General features: G+C 40.4%; 1 protein-coding gene across 5 annotated transcripts in view; it reads right to left on the bottom strand.

The window, feature by feature from the left end:
• Window positions 1–1,313: 1,313 nt before the first annotated feature.
• The window catches only part of usp2a (ubiquitin specific peptidase 2a), a 31,817-nt gene continuing 14,162 nt past the window's right edge, over window positions 1,314–18,968 (bottom strand). For 2 of the 5 annotated variants that reach the window (XM_053507989.1, XM_053507988.1), the window contains exons 4-14: window positions 10,274–10,324; window positions 8,023–8,146; window positions 7,822–7,933; window positions 7,567–7,677; window positions 6,491–6,555; window positions 6,212–6,315; window positions 6,032–6,112; window positions 5,863–5,941; window positions 4,806–4,913; window positions 4,225–4,345; window positions 1,314–2,493 (exon numbers count right to left, since the gene is read on the bottom strand). In XM_053507989.1, the coding sequence (XP_053363964.1) occupies window positions 2,418–2,493; window positions 4,225–4,345; window positions 4,806–4,913; window positions 5,863–5,941; window positions 6,032–6,112; window positions 6,212–6,315; window positions 6,491–6,555; window positions 7,567–7,677; window positions 7,822–7,933; window positions 8,023–8,146; window positions 10,274–10,324 (1,032 nt within the window). In that variant the 3' untranslated portion in view covers window positions 1,314–2,417. Of the gene's footprint in view, window positions 2,494–4,224; window positions 4,346–4,805; window positions 4,914–5,862; window positions 5,942–6,031; window positions 6,113–6,211; window positions 6,316–6,490; window positions 6,556–7,566; window positions 7,678–7,821; window positions 7,934–8,022; window positions 8,147–10,273; window positions 10,325–17,694; window positions 18,064–18,968 lie in introns of those variants that run through there. The other 3 variants (XM_053507991.1, XM_053507992.1, XM_053507990.1) reach the window with 3 other exon arrangements.

Below are 18,968 nucleotides of genomic sequence, written 5' to 3'. Positions count from 1 at the left end.
AGATCGTTGAAAGATTTAAATTAATAAAAGTTAGACATTTCATAAAAAGGCATAAAATTGTATTAGGCAAATGTGTTTCTTTTTACCTGATAAAAATATAAATGTGAATGCATATTTACAAAAAACTAAGCATGGATCGGCAGATAAGAAGCATTAAATGTTATTTAAAATAGTGTTATATGATCATATCTAAATAACTCCCTACAGTAGGTCAGACACTTTTTAGCACCAATGCCATGTTTTGGCCGAAATGAAATCGGTGTCTATTCTGTAACCGAGCTAAAATTCATCCTTTGTTCACCAGTGTTGTTGGACGTTACTTTTTACATTACAAAACGACAGTCATTAAAAAGTAATCAGTCACATTACAGCGTTACTTCCTGATAAAAGTTACTTGTTAAAGTACTTGTCCATTGCAGAAAATGAAAACTCCTTTGTGATTCCCCATGTATGTTGTTTTATTTAATACCTTTATAATTATTCTATCATCATCACTTAGCGAAGTTTTGCCCATAATCTGTTAACTACTAATACCCCTATCTCACCTACGTGGTTCTGGGATTTTTGCTCACAGTTCTTGTGATCTTTTTGACGCCATGGGGTGAGATCCTGCATGGAGCCCCAGATCGAGGGGGATTATCAGTGGTCTTGTATGTCTTCTATTTTCTAAGAATTGCTCCCACAGTTGATTTCTTCACGCCAAGCTGCTTACCTACTGCAGATTAGGTCTTCCCAACCTGGTGCAGGTCTATAATGTAGTTTCAGGTGTCTTCAGGTGACAGCTCTTTGGTCTTGGCCATAGTGGAGTTTGGAGTGACTGTTTGAGGTTGTGGACAGGTGTCTTTTATACTGATAACAGATGCCATTAATACAGGTAAGGAGTGGAGGACAGAGGAGCCTATTAAAGGAGAAGTTACAGGTCTGTGAGAGCCAGAAATCTTGCTTGTTTGTAGATGACCAAATACTTATTTTCCACCATCATTTACAAATAAATCCTCTAAAAATCCTACAATGTGATTTTCTGGATTTTTTCTTTCTTATTTTGTCTCTCATAGTTGAGGTGTACATATCATGACAATTACAGGCCTCTCTCATCTTTTTAAGTGGGAGAACTTGCACAATTGGTGGCTGACTAAATCCTTTTTTGCCCCACTTTAACTAAATCGCTGAGTACTTACAGTAAATGGCCGACCAAACTAGATTACTCGTTACATCAAGAAAGTAATCCAAGTACTCTAACGCGTTACACCCAACACTGTTGTTCACCACATAATCATAATCCAGACAGAATAAATAAACACAGACACAGTTGGGTCTTTCTCTAAAATTTATTCCATATATATACTTTGCCTGTCACTGTTAAAAAGTGACACGTGAGCATAAATAGTATCCATTCTCTTTCTCCTGTTAAATTAACTGAAAACAGTAACAGGTCATTTTCAGCACCACAGTATAGTACATTCTCTATATTGCATCATATATAAAAATATACAGTTAGTGTTTTTTTTCCCCTTTAACCCCACCCCCCCCCTCCCAAACCTTCTTCCCGTGTTGTTCAATGGCATGAAATCAAAGATAAACCAATCTGCATGATCAGGACTACGGAGTGAACAGCGATCGGTTCGACTCGCCCGCCTTCTCGTTCACAGCATTTATCGGATCAGTAGCAGCCACGCCAAATCTCCACATGACACGCCCTTCGACAGACCTTTTTGCCCCTTTCAGCCCTCAGGAGAGTAAGAGGAGGGAGAGAATGGAGTGACTAGCGGCTGGGAGAAAATGACGGGTGAGACAAATCAAAAATCAAGTCGGCGAATAAAAAAAGCAGAGACGTGGAACAAACTCGAATAGGCGTTCGGGATGCAGCTTTGAGGTTGTAAATCTCGTCTCCTTCAGCAGAGGGAGCCTCACACCACTGGATCAGCCCCCTCGATTATACGGAGTACAAATAAAAATGATACGACTGACAGGAGAACACTATAATGTTAAATCGGTCTGTGTACTGAGGCGATGTTGAACAAGGCGCAATCGGGACCAGAGTTCTGTTGCAGTGCATAGCGCATAGAGACCTGTGAGAGGGAGGCACGAGGGTTTTATTACCCTACACTGTCTCCCGAGGAGCTGCCCTCAGACATGCACACATACAGTACACACACCCATAAACACGCCCATCTCACATACACACACACACACACATACAATCATGGAGGCATCAGGACACTCCGGACCTCTTCGATGAAAATGAACTGGACACAGCAGCAGAGAGTCGGTAAGGACGTTACATTATTATTATTATTTTTTTTTTTCTGTCAGGTGTCCAGCAGAAGGCGACAGAGTCTTCCTTATGTGAGGAGCGCAGTGTGATGGTAATGACCACAAGGGGTCATGGCTTCACTCCTTCCGTCTCCTGTGGGACCTCACAAGCCGGATCGTTCGTAGAACAGGACGTACGCGTCACTGCTGCGGACCTGACTGGAGGACATCGGCGTTACTCTGAAACGGGACGGACAACAGTCAGGACATGAACACTACTAAAAAGCGCTTTGAGATCATGTTCGTCTAATGGATATGGCTTTAAATCACGGTTGTAGCTCCATCATGGCAAAGTTTTTTTTTGCCATTTTACTATTTTCACAGCATATATTATTATGTAATAATCAGTAATAAAAAAGTTAATGTAGTTATTAATGGTTTATTCTGTGCCTTCATAATAAATATCCAAGTTATTATGCAACAGCAGGGAGTTTTGGTTATTTAAATGTTGTTGTGATGTTATTTTGGCAACATTACGGACGTTGGGACAACCTTGGTATTTGGATATAATTAGGGCTGTCAATAATAAAACAATATGATGTAAAAAATAAAACACATTACTATTTTTTTAAGCAAATTAACCATGGATTTTAATGACCGAGTTTGACCCTAATGGCTTTCCATAACCGAAGCACGGTTTCCAGGCTGTGTGAGATAATGGTGCGTTTAGTGCGGATAATAAGATGACTTACTTTATGAAACATCACCAGGTGTGCTAAACAGCAAGTTTCATTATAAAAATAGATAAAACCTAAATTGTGTGCCCGAGGGACCCTCCAATGAAACAATTCTTACAAGAATACATTGAATGCAAGATGTGGGAGTGGTGGCTCAGACGGCAAAGGCTCTAGCTAAGGATCCGGATTCGAGCCCCGCTGTCGACTGGTTGCCACATCCCATAATACTCAGCCACTGGCAATACACTATACTGCCAAAAGTATGTCTTCACATGGATATGAACCTGAATAACATCCAATTCTTAATGCATAGGGTTTGATATGATGTTGGCCCTGCCCCCTTTAACAGCTTTCTTTCACTGAAAGTAAGGGGTCCAACTTTGGGCGAATACTTTGGGCGAATACTTTGGGCGATATAGTGTATTATAAAACTGCATAACCGGTTTCCTCTAACCAGCTTGTCATGCATTTCTTTATTCCAATATTACACATTTATAATACAAGTTATTAACACATTAACATGTGATTTAGTCTAGGAATCTATTTTTTTTTAACGCAACACCACATGGGCTAACCACTGGACCACAAGGGGGCGTACTGTACTGTTAATGCTCCTAAATAACAACGAGCACCATATTACGGTGGCGATTGGGAGCTAAAATTCATCTCAGAGTAACATTTCTAAAAGAAAACGAATCATGTAGAACGAGGTAAACATGCCGTGTGCGGGAAGCTTTTGCTCTCGTCCCAATCTCTGATCGGAAACCTAAACCCTGGTAGAAACTTGAGTTATTTAGAGGTTGTGCTTGGTTCCAATTTATTCCAACTTTTATAGCAACATCTTTACAACCACGTTACAACGGCCATCCGGTGTTCGGGTTCCTGCAGGGATCTTCTGGTCAAACTGGCAGAGATCTGTTAAGCCACTTTATGGTACTGTAAGTTTTAATATCATGCCATATTTATGCAACATGATAAACAGTATTTATATTTTATCTTTCTGGTGTATAAACTTCAGATAAGGCCTTGATAAAGCCAGATCTAAAGCTGTGGTTGTAAAGAAGAGGAAAAGAAAAAAAAAGGAAGCGACTTTTCACCATGCAACAGAGAATGTGAGTGGGAGAGAGGTTAGAGAGCAGAAGGGAGAGTGGGGGTGTCAAAAGGAGAACAGTAAGAGCTGGTAGAGAAGGAGCTGGAAAATGGAACATTCATGCAGGATAGGTGGAATGAGTACCTGGAGTCATTAAACGTGTACCATTCTCCCAGGTCAGGATTGCAGCAGTATGCCGTGTAATGCCCGCCCATGGTGGTGCCTGAGTGATTGGACACTGCATACAGGTTATACACTGCACTACCTGGAGACAAAGTGAGACACGTCCGAATAGTTGTGTACTGACAATCCATTCCACTGATACTCTTACAGGACATTTTACCCACTTAGTTTGTGACTACAGATGATTATTTCACTGTAGATTATTTACAATGCCAGGTCCAGTTAATTATCATTACCAGTTTTATTTCTTATATAATAGGTTCCTCAAGTTATTAAAACACTGAGGAATAAGATGCCTATTGATTTTCACGTTAGAACTTAAAATGTAAAAAGTGCATAAAATAAATGTGTGCAGTGGAATTTATAGATTATTTTTAGTCTCTATTAATAAATTATAATATGGAATGTTATATTGTAATACAGAATGATTGTGTGAACTTGTATTAACGTGTGTAGACAGTTTTTTTCTTTTGCATACATGGCATTTAAAAATAGGACACAGAACGCAGTTCTAACAATGCAAGTATTATAACGATACTTACTGCTTCTGTCAGATGCAAACTCCCTGAGGTCCAGGTCCTTCATTGGGAAGTTGACAAAAGTGGACAGTTTACTAGATCTGACTCGAGCTTCAGAGAAACGCTTCAGATCTGAAAGTGTAAATCAAGGAAAGACTTTGTGCGTCTAGTCTGTCAGGCAATGACCGTTAGACAAACAGAAACAGTGTATCTTGTCGCCTTGCACCTCCAGGGTCTGGATTTGATTCCCAGGCCAGCCTCGATTCCCATCCCTATGTGCATAGAGTTGCATGTTCTCCCTGTGCTTGGTGGATTCCCACAGTCCAAAGACCTGCAGATAAGACTGACTGGCATTCCCAAATCGCCCAAAGTGTGTGTATGTGTGTGTGCCCTGTAATGGACTGGCACCCTGTCCAGGGCGTACACCGCCTTCATGCTCTAAGTCTCCTAGGATATGCTCCGGGCCCACCCGCGACCCTAAATACGACATAATTGACAAGACATGCCTCTGAAGGTGTGCTGTGGTATCCGGCACCAAGAGGTTCGCAGCAGATCCTTTAATTCCTGTACGATGCAAGGATGCAAGCAAATTGCACAAACTTAAACCCTGCTAGATTGGTGTCATTGGTAACAATATACAGTATATTGTATATAAAACATTTCTGTTACTGGAAACATCTCTTGTAAAAATAACGACCAGCAAAAAGAAACCGAAATCAAATGTGCTTTTACTAATTGTTATATCATAAATAATTCATGAGCATTAATCATTCATTATCCATCCATCCATCCATCTAGGAATCCCTGTAGTCCAACCAGGTACTGTGGAGTCCAATGGTGATCATTGTATTTATTCCCATTTGTACAACCATGGTAGGACCTCCGGTCCTACTGGCAACTTGGAAACGCCAATTAGTCTAAACTGCATGTTTTTGAACTGTGGGAGGAAACCGGAGAACCCTGAGGAAACCCACCAAGCATAAAGAGAACATGGAAACTCCTGTCACATTCATTTCTACTGCATGATCATTTTTAACAGCAAACCCTCCAAAAAGAAAAGAAAAGTCACGCAGAAGGATACGTAACACTAAGATTTTGGGGAACTTCTGAATGGTGAACTTCTTTGTACATTTTCTTCTGGCTTTGCATCTGTAACATGTCTGTGGAAACAGAGGGAAACAGGATCTTTAGGAACACACACAAAAAAAAAGAAGTCAAATATCAAGAAGATACAATCAAAGCAGCCTCACCGGTTTCTCATCTCCGTCCAGGACGTCTTCTTTAGTGAAGAGTCGCATGCAGTCCATCAGACTGACCTCTCCGTAGCCCTTCTGAGTGCAAGACACACTGTTATACATCACTTACTTCCTCAGACTACAGAGCACAGCATTAGCATGTGTGTAATGAGAGAGTTGCTGAGCTGAACCGACCTTGGAGATTGGTAAGGAAAGATCCCAGAAGGGATCAAACACAGTGGAACAGTAGCCACACTCGGTGCAGGTCAAAGAGCTCTTCAGCTGCCCTACGAACAAGTCTGAGCAGACACCAGACGTGTTATGGATTAACTGTTGGACTTTAAATTTAAATTAGTTTTGTTCAAGCATGTAAACCAGGAAGGTACTATTACGTAATGTACTGTATGAGATACAGAAGAACCTGTAACACACGAAATAAACCGGGAACATTGTGAGTGGACTCAGCATACATACCTACAATTTTACTATCCTCTCTCTCCAGGTACTTGCTCCACATTTTCTTCCCTTTCTCATCATCACTGCAGGACGACACACAGAGTTAGAGTTGATGACTGACTTGGTCTTTACAACAATTTCAGTAAGTAATAATAATAATAAGAAACCCACTTGTTATCCAGACTAATCAGAAAAAGACTTCAATTTGCTAGGGAGCATAAAGTTTGGACTTTAAAGCAATGGAAAAAGGAGTCATGTGATCTGTTGTGTCCACACTGTTGGGTGTGTCAGGGTAAAAAGGGAAGCCCATGAAGCGATGCACCCATCATGCATAGTGCCCACTGTACAAGCCTCTGGAGGTAGTGTAATGATCTGAGGTTGCTTCAGTTGGTCAGGTCTAGACTCAGCAACGTTATGGGGCAATAAAATGAAATCAGCTGACGACCTGCATGTACTGAATGACCAGCTTATCACAAACATGTAATTTTCTCTTTCCTGATGAAACATGCATATTTCAGAACTCAAATTGTGAAAGAGTGGTTCTGGAAGGGTGGGACAATGGCAGAGTGGTTACCTCCAGGGACTGGATTTGATCCCCACCTCATGTCTATATGCTTGGAGTTCGCATGTTCTCTCTAGGTGGGTTTCCCCCCCACAGTCCAAAGACATACAGATCCCCTAGTATGAGTGTGAGTGCCCTGTGATGGACTGGCACCCTGTCCAGGGTGTACCCTGCCTCGTTGCCAAAGGCATCTGGGATAGGCTTAAGGCCCACCCACGACCAGGTATACAAGATAAATCATTTTCACACATGAAATTGGCTAATACTGTTCATTCTGAGCTGTAATAAAAACCAAGGGCGATTAAATGAAATATTAGTGTGTGTGTGTGTGTGTGTGTGTGTGTCTTAGGGACAGCTTAGGCTGGTGATGGGCTTTTCTGCTTCAGGACATCAGCAAGAAATGTCAGGTCTAATATACTCTGACTGCAAACACAGTCCAGAATTTGATCCTAAACCCATTTGCTGCTCGAGCAAGCTTGAGTAAACTGATAATTAATAAGCTTGAGCCGAAGCCAAGAGCTCACACGCTTACGGTAAATGGTCGAAGTCCTCTGTGGTGGCGCGTGGCCGTACTGTAACCCTGTTCACCTCGTTGTGAAGGCCATCGAGCAGGAAGCGCAGAAACTCCTGAGCATCTTGTTGGCTGGAGAACACAGAGTATTTCTCTCAGTCTTGGCAGAGCTAACAAAGAGACTAGGAAACTCTACACCAGCACACTTGTGGCCGGCAGTTTTCTCAATAGTGTCCAGGTCTGAAAGAGCTCGAGGTTCTGATCTTCCCAACTTACTTGTAGCCAACGAATCTGGGCGCGTATCTCTGGATCTGCGTTTTGAACTCGGATGGGCTGACGGCGTCACTGGTTGACGACGACCACATCGTCTGGATGAGCTTGGCAAATTCTGTGATGGAAGACGTGGACGTTGGACGTTGTAAGAATACTCATGAAAAGGACAGGACTTGTGAACAGAAATCCTGTAAGTGCTCTTACCCTCCATCAGCGCAGTGTTAGTGCGGTTGTTGTTGTTCAGGTCGCGGCGATGGGAATTGTGTAGACAGTAGTCCCGCAGACTGTGTGTGTTGCTAAGACACTGAAGGATGGAGTTCATAAAGCACTGCAAAAATGGACATACAGTGAGACAGGAAACCTATCATGCAAAATTCACTGTAGTCATTTTTATATGTTCAGATGGCTCTCCAGTGTGTGTGTGTGTGTGTGTGTGTGTGTATAAACAAACAAGTTTTTTGTTCATTTTTTATTACTTTTCACGAACCTCATATAAAAAAAATACCCTGCTGTTCTCTGGAAGGGCGTGGCTCAGTAGCTCATTAACATAGACACTGAAATGGCACACTCAGAAAAGGAGTGAAGTTTGAGGTATGAAAATATATACGTTCTAAGATCTGTGTCTCACAAAGAGAATACAGTGGTTCCACGGCATAGGAATTTAATCCGTTCTTTGAGCGAAAAATTCGTTTTGAGGAACGCATTTTACAATACGAAATAATGTAAATGCAAAAAATCTATTCTAGCCACCAAAAAATATTACCAATGTTACCAATTACCAGCAGTATAATCATATTTATTGCATATAAAAACAATGAAAACACTTAGAAAAGACATGTAAAGTAAAAGTAGGTAAAAATATGAAAAGTAAAATATAAATTAATTTAAAATGGAAAGACTTAAAGCCAAGATAAATTGATCTTCCTGTAATGCAAAAAATTTTGAACGGCTTTCGGACATACATGTAACTGTTCGGCTCGGCTCGCTCGCTCGTATGCCGAAAATGTTTCTCATGCCGGACATGCAAAATGTCAGTTCTTGATGTAAAAATTCTTAAGGCGGGCATTCGTATGCCAAGGTACCACTATAAAACCAAACTAAATGGCTGCTTACGGCACCTGTGTCCACCAGGGGGCGCGCAAGAGTGACAGCCTTTTTTTTGTTTGTTTTTTTGATGATATACTGTATTATGTAACTGGACAATTATACAAAAATGCAATATTAAATAAAAAACAGCTAAAATACTAAAAACAAATAAGACAATATTATTATGCTAACGGTCCACAGGATGCACAAGACAGACTGTGTTTACTGGAGCTAATTGAAGAGGCAGAAGCATTGCAGCTAAACCATCATAAAATGTCACGAAGGACATATCCTTCAATTACAGAGAAAAGAAAAAAGAAGAAAAGTGAGGAAGAGAAAAAAACAGCAAGATAAAGGTATGTTAATGAGAAAATTCTGGTAAACAAAGCTTGGACAAGCTAACGTTAGCTGGCTAGCTAATTACCAGCCTAGCTTGTTATCTTCTTGTTTTAGGAAGGTTCATGCTTGAATAAACATCTTTCAACAGACTTGACATCTTAATATATAACAAATTACTAATATGTTTTAGATTAAAGTTTTTGTCTTCTGTGAAAAAATGACTTTTCTGGGAGTATATTTGTGTAATAAAAACAAGCTTCTGTTTCATGAACTTGTTACTGATAACAGTGTAACGTTAATTACATTAGCCTACCTTTGGGGTCTTTGCTCTTATATTCCAATATCATTATACCTCAATTAGCTATTTACAGATTAAGAGTTGTTGTTTTATGTAAACTTGCCGAGGTTTTTAATAATTTATATTGCTAGAATACTGTAGCATTCTGTTCCATCAACTACACTCTTATGAAACTTCCCTAGCGGTTGAAATATTCTGGAGGTAGGGCACAACCAACTGTTAGATTTATACAGTGCGAATAATCAAGCATAGACAATAATCAATCGTACTGGCAGCGCAGAGGGGCCCCCAAATAAAATTCTGCTTAGGGGCCCCATAAAGGTTTGGGCCGGGCCTGTCTCTAAAAACTACCGCATTATACTGTAGGTTGTAGAAAGCTCTACAAAAAGGTTTGGCAGAGCAGTGAGAGCACCAGCTCGGTCTAGTTTAGAGTGAAGGGGCCTAATGATTTATTTTTGGACCGCCTGATTACTGTTGCTGGGCAAAAGCAACCTAACTCAATTTCCAAGGCAATGAGACAGCATGAAAACTAAGCTGGAGTGGAGGGAGAGATGAAAAGGAATGTGAATGTGATATCGAGACACTTTGACCTGCTGGAATTGTCGAGAACGGGGGATAAAAACCAAACCAGATTAAACACGAACGATAATGTGTTGTCTGTTTTAGACGATCCTATTTTAAGAACTCGGATTTATGTCATTACTGAAAAGAAAAACAGCTTGTGGTACTCACTGTATTGCCCAGATTCTTTAATCCCACCAGACCTTGGGCGGCCTTGGAGCTCTGTGAAAAGCAATGAAAGACATCGGTTCATTTATTAATTCATGATTTTCAATGATTTATTTTTTATATGCAGGTTAAAATCAACCATTTATGTCTAATTAACATTTTCCTCATTTCTCGGCCGTACTGGTTCCTGACGTTTTAGATACCCTGTGGACTCACCGAGCGACTGGTTCGGCTCATTGATACAGTAGACACAGGTGACACCTGAAACTGTGCCGTTTGTTTTCTGGAGCGTTCACGCAAAGCCGATGAAACACGATCCATTCTGAGCTGCAGCTTAATTGAGCAGCGAGGTGACCATGATGTTGTTCGTGGGCCTCGGCTAGAAGCTGGCCACACAACTAACACGGCAACCTGATGCTCCACCGGGAAGTGGACGGCTCTTAGAGCGTTGCTCATAATGCAAGGAACAGACATTTCGTTGTTATTGTGAAAGCGCCTACCATCAGACCATTTCCCAATACTACAAAAACAACAAAAATAACTTGTTTAATGAACCGGGGATTATGTGAATTCTTTTTCATATATTTAAATTTTCTGCACCGAGAATGACACTTCAGTACTGACTTCTTTCAGTTACTTTATTAGAAATATTTTGATAAGGAAACCTACTTGTTGTGGTGTGACTTTGAAAGCAGACACTTAGGTTGGATTTGTTGTACTCTGTTATATTAGTGATACAATAGTATTAGTGCCAAATATAGAACCTCTCTTTCCTTTGCACAGTGGATCATCTGTTGTACTCCGCAGCACTGATGCCATAAAAGCAGCTGATTGGTGACAGATTTCTCAGCTGGGAAGCTATTTTTATAGCCACTCAGGGTACATTTGTGTAAGCACAATTTTACACAGAGGCTTCCTTTGTATCTGTAAAAACAACTGGAGTTCAAGTCAAAGAGGGACTTGTGATGTAAATAAAGGCTTAAAACTGTTGCCAAGACTTTAAGCACGGTGTAATGATGGGTCTCTTAGCCCATTTGAATGGTGAAAACGTTATAAAGAAGCTGTATGTCACAGCAAGTGGAACAAGTTCATGCTTGAAAATCGACGCATGACTTCATGTCAACCTGTGGAAGAGACACCTATTGGATCATTTTTTGTGTACACACTCACATACCTAATCAAATACTACGGGCAATTTGGGATCATCAATCTGCCTACAATACATGTCTTTGGCCTGTGGGAGGAAAGCAGAGCAAATCCCGAGGAGAACATGCAAACCTGATGTACACAGGACCAGAGATGAGCTCTGAATCCTTAATACTGGAGATTAGGAATGTTACAGTATGCGTTCTGAAATCATGCTTCAGTTTGTTTTCAATACTAAAAAAGACAAAGTGAAAAAAAGACACATTTTCTTTTCATGTAAATTCAGTACACTTGTAAACATTGGAAAACTGGCCGTAATTTCCTCAACACTTAAGAAATGCACAATATACAGTAAGAATTCAAAAAGGCACGAGGCACAACTCAAATCAAAAAGTCTCAAAAAATTATTTAGGTGTTTCAAGGTGCATACAACATACAGTAAGTGGGGCAGCGCAGAACCTAAGCAAAACGGCACGATGGTTAGCACCGGTTACCACATGGTTTAGTGGTTAACACTGTCGCCTTGCTTCCAGGTTCGATTCCCGCCTCTGAGTCTGTGTGATTGGTGTTTGCATTATGCTTAGTGTCATGAACAGTTCGTTTAAATGAGGGAAATGAGTATATTTTTAAAACTTTTTTTTGCCACTTGTGATAACACTTTTACTATTTTTGCACAACTTAGTGAACCTTTAATTTCTTGCCGGAATAAGCGAGGAAAGCAACTGAAGTCTACTCTGGGTTGTTTTTGACCTTTTAGCTGCTCCCGCCAAGGGGACTCCACAGCGGACCATTCGATATGCACACAAGCCTGGCACAGGTTTTACGCTGGATGCCTTTGCTGACACAACTCCCCATTTTAACCAGGCTTGGGACCAGCACTGCATCCAGTGGCAGCACTGCATCCGGGGCATTGCATGGGAATCGAACCCGGGCCTTCCGCATGGCAGACGAGAAACCTGAGCTACTTGGCTCACTGGTAGCTAATCAACTTGGGCTATTAGTTCCACATTTTTCCCTGTTTACAAAGTGACATCAGAGATCAGAGAAGAAAAAAAAATCTTACATTTAAATAAGTTATACTTTGATTAATGAGTTATAATTAGATACATTAACATACAGACCTATTCGTTATGTAAATCTAAAACATTGACGAAACAGTTCATTGTTTGATAAAAAAAACAAATACTTAGCTGCCTGTCGCATTGATCTGAATTAACTGCTTTAATGGAGCACTAAATTAAGCTAGACTGGCACAGAATCGCACTTCCTGTGACAAAAGGTACAATTTTGAATGCATATACCATGCCGTGACTAGAGGTTTCAGGCAACCGCTGAGCCATTGTGTCCCCGGATCTGCTTTTAAAAGCGCTTAAAATGCCACACTGATTATGCGAGCATACTGAAAGGAGCACCACTGTGGGCTCAGGCTTGGCTTTATTTTATAAATACCAGGAAGCGTGTCTGAATTACTTTTATGGTAACCGAATTTGATGAGGTTTAAAAATACGCTCGAGCATATATGCTTCAGGCAATTGTACAGAAATGCATATTCCAATTGAATAAAACGCAATAGTTACTCAGCCCGTGAAGCTGTAAAATTCTGACAATTAAGCAACTAGCTAACAATTGCATGCGGTTCCTCAGAACAAATCACCTGTTCACCTTCATCAAAATTCGCAATTACTATAAATTTAAGTTAAACTGTTTGTAGTGATTCGGTTGAGTAAAGCACAATGATTACTGTATATGACAGTAAGAGGGACCTTCTGTGACACGAGCAACTGTTCCAAAGCACTGAAGTTCCATGCTTGCTTTGATCATCTGCCCTGGAAGTACAGAAACACTGCAATCATCCTAAACCATGTGATTTACAGAAAGATACAGTGACTTGCTGGGAAATAGATGCGTCTGAACTCCGACTGAGATTCCTCATCGCTCCCAGAACTCCACACTGAGCTGGCAGAACATCTTAGAGAGCTGGAGAACACTGTGTCCTGTCCTTCCTGATTCAGCCAGCTGCTTGTAAACAAGCCACACTCGCTCGTTACCTGTCAATCTGCCAGCACCCCAAGGGGCCTGAACTGAGGCCCACAGGAGGTTAGCACAGACAGGACACATCCACAATCACAAACTAAGTCTTCATATAATATGACAAGTTATGGATTAATACAAACAAAAGTAGATTCAGACCCGTTTTTTTACGAAAATATGTGGGAAGATACACTATATGGGCAAAGGTATCTGGCCAAACCTGTTATTTATTGAATTCAGTTGTCTCAAACAGGTCCCTTATCCACATTAAAGGGAAATCTTATAGGCTCAGCACAAGACATCTTAAACAATGCTATGCTTCAGACTTCGTGACAACAGTTTGGTGAAGGTCCTTTTCTAATCCAGCATGACTGCACAAAAACAGTATATAAATGACTTTAACGACATGGTTTGATGAATTTGGTGTGGAAGAACTTGACTGGTCCTAACATAGCGCCCTGACCTCGACCCCCACCGAGCACCTTTGAGATGAACTGGAATGGAGGCCTTTTCGTCCAATATCAACAGCCTGACCTCATAAATGCTCTTAATAATGAATAGACACGAATTTCCACAGAAAAACTCCAAAATCCCGTAGACAGCCTTCCAATAAGAGTGAACAGTAACTGTTCTGCAAATGTAGCTGCAAATGGGGGACTAAAGCCATACAGAAGTATATGTATTTGTATTTAGATAAGTATATGTATTTAGATATGTTGTCATTGCAGGTTTGGTTAAATACATTTGTCCATATAGTATACTGTACGTGACTGAAGAATGCAGCCGGTCAAGACGACGCTGTATAATGTACACACAGCAGCCTGTATTGTCCTCTATTGTGTTATTGGGAAAGAAAAGGACACAGGAGGACATGTGTGTCAGTATCAGTGTATCAGTATTATTCATGCTTTCACCCCTTTAAGTAAATCCTAAGTTGAACTAAACGCACATTACTGATGAGCTAATTCCCAACCTTAAAACGTCAGATATGGACCTTATACTGTACCTATTTTATTCTGATTAATCTACTGACCTTTGGATTTTTATTAATAATAAATGTTTTATACACTGTCATACTGTACATATGATTTGGACTTTGTGCAAACACCATATTACAGTATGTAACAAAGCTGTCTTGGATACTGTAGCAAAGCTGTATGGTCTAAACCGCCACAATACTGTAGACATACAGTATTATATTTCAGCTTATGCATCTGGCAAGGTAATATAAGGGCCTTGGAATATCCAGTTCATACTTTTCAGTGCACCTAAAAGCACAAAACAGAATTACAGGAAAGGAATCCATCCTAAAACTTGTTCGCCTTTGTGGTGTACAGCAAAAGCAGTGCCTACTTTACATGCAAATTTTAAAAATGTGTTTCCATTGTAAAAAAGTGCAATGAAAATAATATTTGTGAGATATTCTTCCAAGTACTCACACAACAGCTTTCTAGCAAATTATAAAAGGTAACATGATTTTTGACAGTAAAATACATGGCACTTCCCTTGACACATAACATCCAATTTTTTATATGGCTGATTTTATGAAACAGATTTCTATTATATTGTATAGATCTACACCATGACCACTGACAGAAGAACTCAACAACAGTGACCACCAACTATACATCATGGGTGACCAAAGGCCAGCCTATCCCGACTGGTCCCACAGAATAAGCTCAAATGGGTAAAAATAGAAAAGTCGAAGATTGGCACCAGAACCCCCAGTGCACCACAGCCCACCATGCGCAGGGTCTAGCAAGGCCTAAAAATTCCCCAAATCCCAATCTGATTGAGCACCAATGGGGTGCACCAGACATACAGGTCCGATCCACAGAGATCCCACCTTACAACCCACAGCACTCAATGGAGCTGCTGCCACATCTGGTGATGTCCTGGTGCCAGACACCACAGCACACCCCCAGAGGCCCTGTTGTTGTTGTAAATGGTTGTAATGTTATGCCTGATTGGTGTATATTGCATAACTATCAAAATATCTATTCAGAACTGGTTGCCAATAACAATAAACACAAAAAATTCCCAATCATGAAAATTTTTTTAGTTTCTAAGGTAAGGTCGGTCTCTTGAGACCTAGGTACAACCCAAGTGGTCAGAAAAGACATTGCACAGTACATATCTTTACCTACCAATTTTTACATACAGCTTGACATATATAATTTATGTCCACAAGCTTTTATTCTTTATTCACCTGACTAAAGCACATAAATTAAGAATGCCTTGTAAACGATACAATATGATTTTGCAAGTTCTTTTATTTAGAAATCATGGAGGGGTCTACAATTTTCATCCTTAATTTTCCTATGCTGAAAATATATATATGTGTGTGTGTGTGTGTGTGTGTGTGACTTCATAAGACGTTATGCAGTGCAATAGATTCAAAAGAATCTGTTTATCATAATATGTCCTAATGATATTACTGAGTCCTTCTCATTTACCTACTTTTAAAGGACACTTAATAATTTGGTAATTTAACAAATCTACTAATTATTTAATTACTAATTCATCATCCTCCAGAGCATTCCAGATCAATTTCCCATGCATTTAGGCGAATGACTTAAGTAACACATGACAATAAAGCCTGCATCAGACCGAACTCCTCCACTGATTTGTGCATGGCTGTTTAAAAAGCAAACCTCCTAGAATTCAACAACCTTGACACAGCTCATGCTAAGTACTGATATTGACAGAAGCATGCCCAACCGCACAGATGATGTAAAAGTCAAGAGATACCAGGCTAGCAGATCAGCACAGTGTAAAAAAAAGTGTGAAATTAAGAATGTATGAGAAGTAGAAGCAGTGGGTTTACACCATTATATAACCAACTGCATGCTTATCCCTGAAAGCTTAGCGCATACTGAGTGCACGAATGCACTGCAACAATTCTCATCTTGAGCTATGAGCTCTTAAAAGCGTCCACCTGCTCATTCATAGCCCGTGGGGAGTTTAACAGCTCGGGGCTCTCTTAATACATCAAGTGAATGACAAGAGCAGCTGAGCATCGCTACTATATCTTGATGAGCATTTAAATCCCGGCATGGCATGATAGCATTCTAATACAAGGGCCGTTCGAGTCAAACTGGGACTTATAGCAGAACAGAGTTATGAGAGGGAAAACTACCTTTTATACAGTATCGTAATATAATCCCCTGCTACACTAATGCACTTATCGCAGGGTTTCACTAGTGCTTGTATACCATCAGGGTATAAAGTCAAAGCCATGATTGGACTGCCTGATTCACATCAGAAACCCTGGCCTCCCAGGAACTCCTTTAATGGTTCAAACATTAAAAATAATTTGGAGCAAGGTCAGGTCTGAACGGGAGATGTGGCGATAACACCCAGCCGAGTTCCTGCAATGTACAAGTGGAGTTTGTGCGTACAGTTCCCACAGTCAGCTCGTCATTATTCTAAGCGTCTTATTACTGTACTGTGCTAAGAATCTTCCTTGAACGTCAATCAGTAATGAGAAATTTCATCACAGTTCTAATCCCAGTTTGACTTAAACATCCCTTGTATTTTAAAAATTTTAATTTTACATTTCACACACCTAAGAGCCTTAATATTTACTTTAAATTACAGTTAAATTATGTTTCACATAGGGGTTTTGTTGGCCTATATAAGTATTCAATTCTTATTTAGTAAATAGCTGTATGGGAAGCTAGAAAGACCTTTGAAATGGTTATAATTCACAAAAATAATGTCTTAATAAAATGGACACACTTATAGAAAATTCCTTCTATAGCAGTGAATTAGTATGGATTTATTCATGTACATTATATAGATGTTGCAAATAATAATTCACCTTTGTGCTTAGACTCCTAAACATAATTACTTTAAGTAATTTTAAGTGTGTTTTTTCTCCCTTATTGTACAGTATATATATATAAAGCTACAAATCTCCTGGCTATGCTTTATGGACGCCCGTTATGAGGATGACTGATGTACACTATCGGCTACTGTATTGCCAGAATTAAATCAGACTCCATTCATTCATTTTGAAGTACAGTCGAGGAGTACTAAAAGTCTGGCAATTCAACTGTACTTAAGTTAATCTCTTAGAATCAATAAAAACCTTTTTAATTAAAGTTGCAAGAAATATTCTTAAGCAAATGTTCTAAAACTGTTGACCTCCATAAAAAATACAAACAATCCACAGTCTACTAAATCCCAATGTATCCTCTTGATAATCCTCCTGATCAGAGTTGCACCACAGGACTCACCCATACCTTGACTTGATTAATCAGGAACCCTACGAAGGTGGACACGAGCACCGAGCCAGACATGGCCGGACCCTTCCTCCGCAGCTCGTGCGTTTTCATAAACGGCAGTAAAGAGACGGAGCGCTCGGCGGTCGCGGTCACTGTGTACGTCTGCCGCATGACTGTCCTTCAGATGAAACGAGCTGCGTGACAAAAACCACGGTGAGCTTTCCCTTTTTTCTCCTTCCTGAACGACTTCGAGCGGAACTCTCAGAGAAACGGAGCTCAGTCACAGGTGGTGAATAGGAACATCAAAGCGATCGCTGATCCACAAGAACTCCACAATAATACAAACATACAACGGGGGGAAAAAAAATTCCATCAGAGCTTCATGAAGGAACGACTCGTGTGTGTGTGTGTGTGTGTGTGTGTGTGTGTGTGTAAGAGGATGCATCCCACATTCCGGCTGCTATATTTGCAGTTGCGGGTTTTTCCGCTGCCGCACTCTCACCCACGTCAGTTTAGTGTGCATGACACACACACACACACACACACACTCACACAAACACCAGCACTTTCTGTGCAGAGACTCCAAGGACACCTTGTTTATAGCAATCAATCTAAAACATAAAATACAGTCTCTAAGCAAACTGTCAAAAAAAAAAGAGAAAAAAAACACGATTCTAACATTACTACTATACCCAAAAATATCTAACCACTATAAGCTAATTATTGTACAATGCTATTAATATAAAAGGGAAAAACGAAAATGGTCCTGGGCTAATTATGGCACATAAAGGGGGTTGCTAGACACTCCAGGGAACCACTGAACCTCATAATTAGCTATGAATAACATTGAACAATGATGGCAATGAAAGTAGGACGATGCGTTCGACCCTCATTCCTGGGACTGTGTAAAAAGTTTCTGTACATGTTGCACACTATGATTGGAGGCCAGGTGTGACAACATAGGTGGCACTGGAATTGAGACCAGAATAATGTTCTCCTGAATACATGGTATTGTTGTTGTTGGTCTTTTGGGTGCTCCAGTCGAGGGGTCGCCACAAAGGTCCATCCGATCCACACAACAACTTTTACAACGGTTGTCTTTCCTGCCACAACCCTCAGATTTTATCCAAGTTTGGGATTGGCACTGCATCCAGTGGCAGGGGTTTGGACATCGGATCAGAATTTAACCGAGGCCTTCTATATGGGAGGCGAGAGACCTATGCCCTATGCCTGAGCCACCAGTACCCTGCTGAATATTTGGTGTGTTTCCTGCAAATACCAAGCATGCTAGA

This window comes from Clarias gariepinus, chromosome 11 (assembly GCF_024256425.1).
Source record: "Clarias gariepinus isolate MV-2021 ecotype Netherlands chromosome 11, CGAR_prim_01v2, whole genome shotgun sequence".
NCBI classification, from domain to species: Eukaryota; Metazoa; Chordata; class Actinopteri; order Siluriformes; family Clariidae; genus Clarias; species Clarias gariepinus.
Note: the sequence above shows the minus strand (reverse complement) of the source record. Positions and strands in the feature narration are given on the sequence as shown.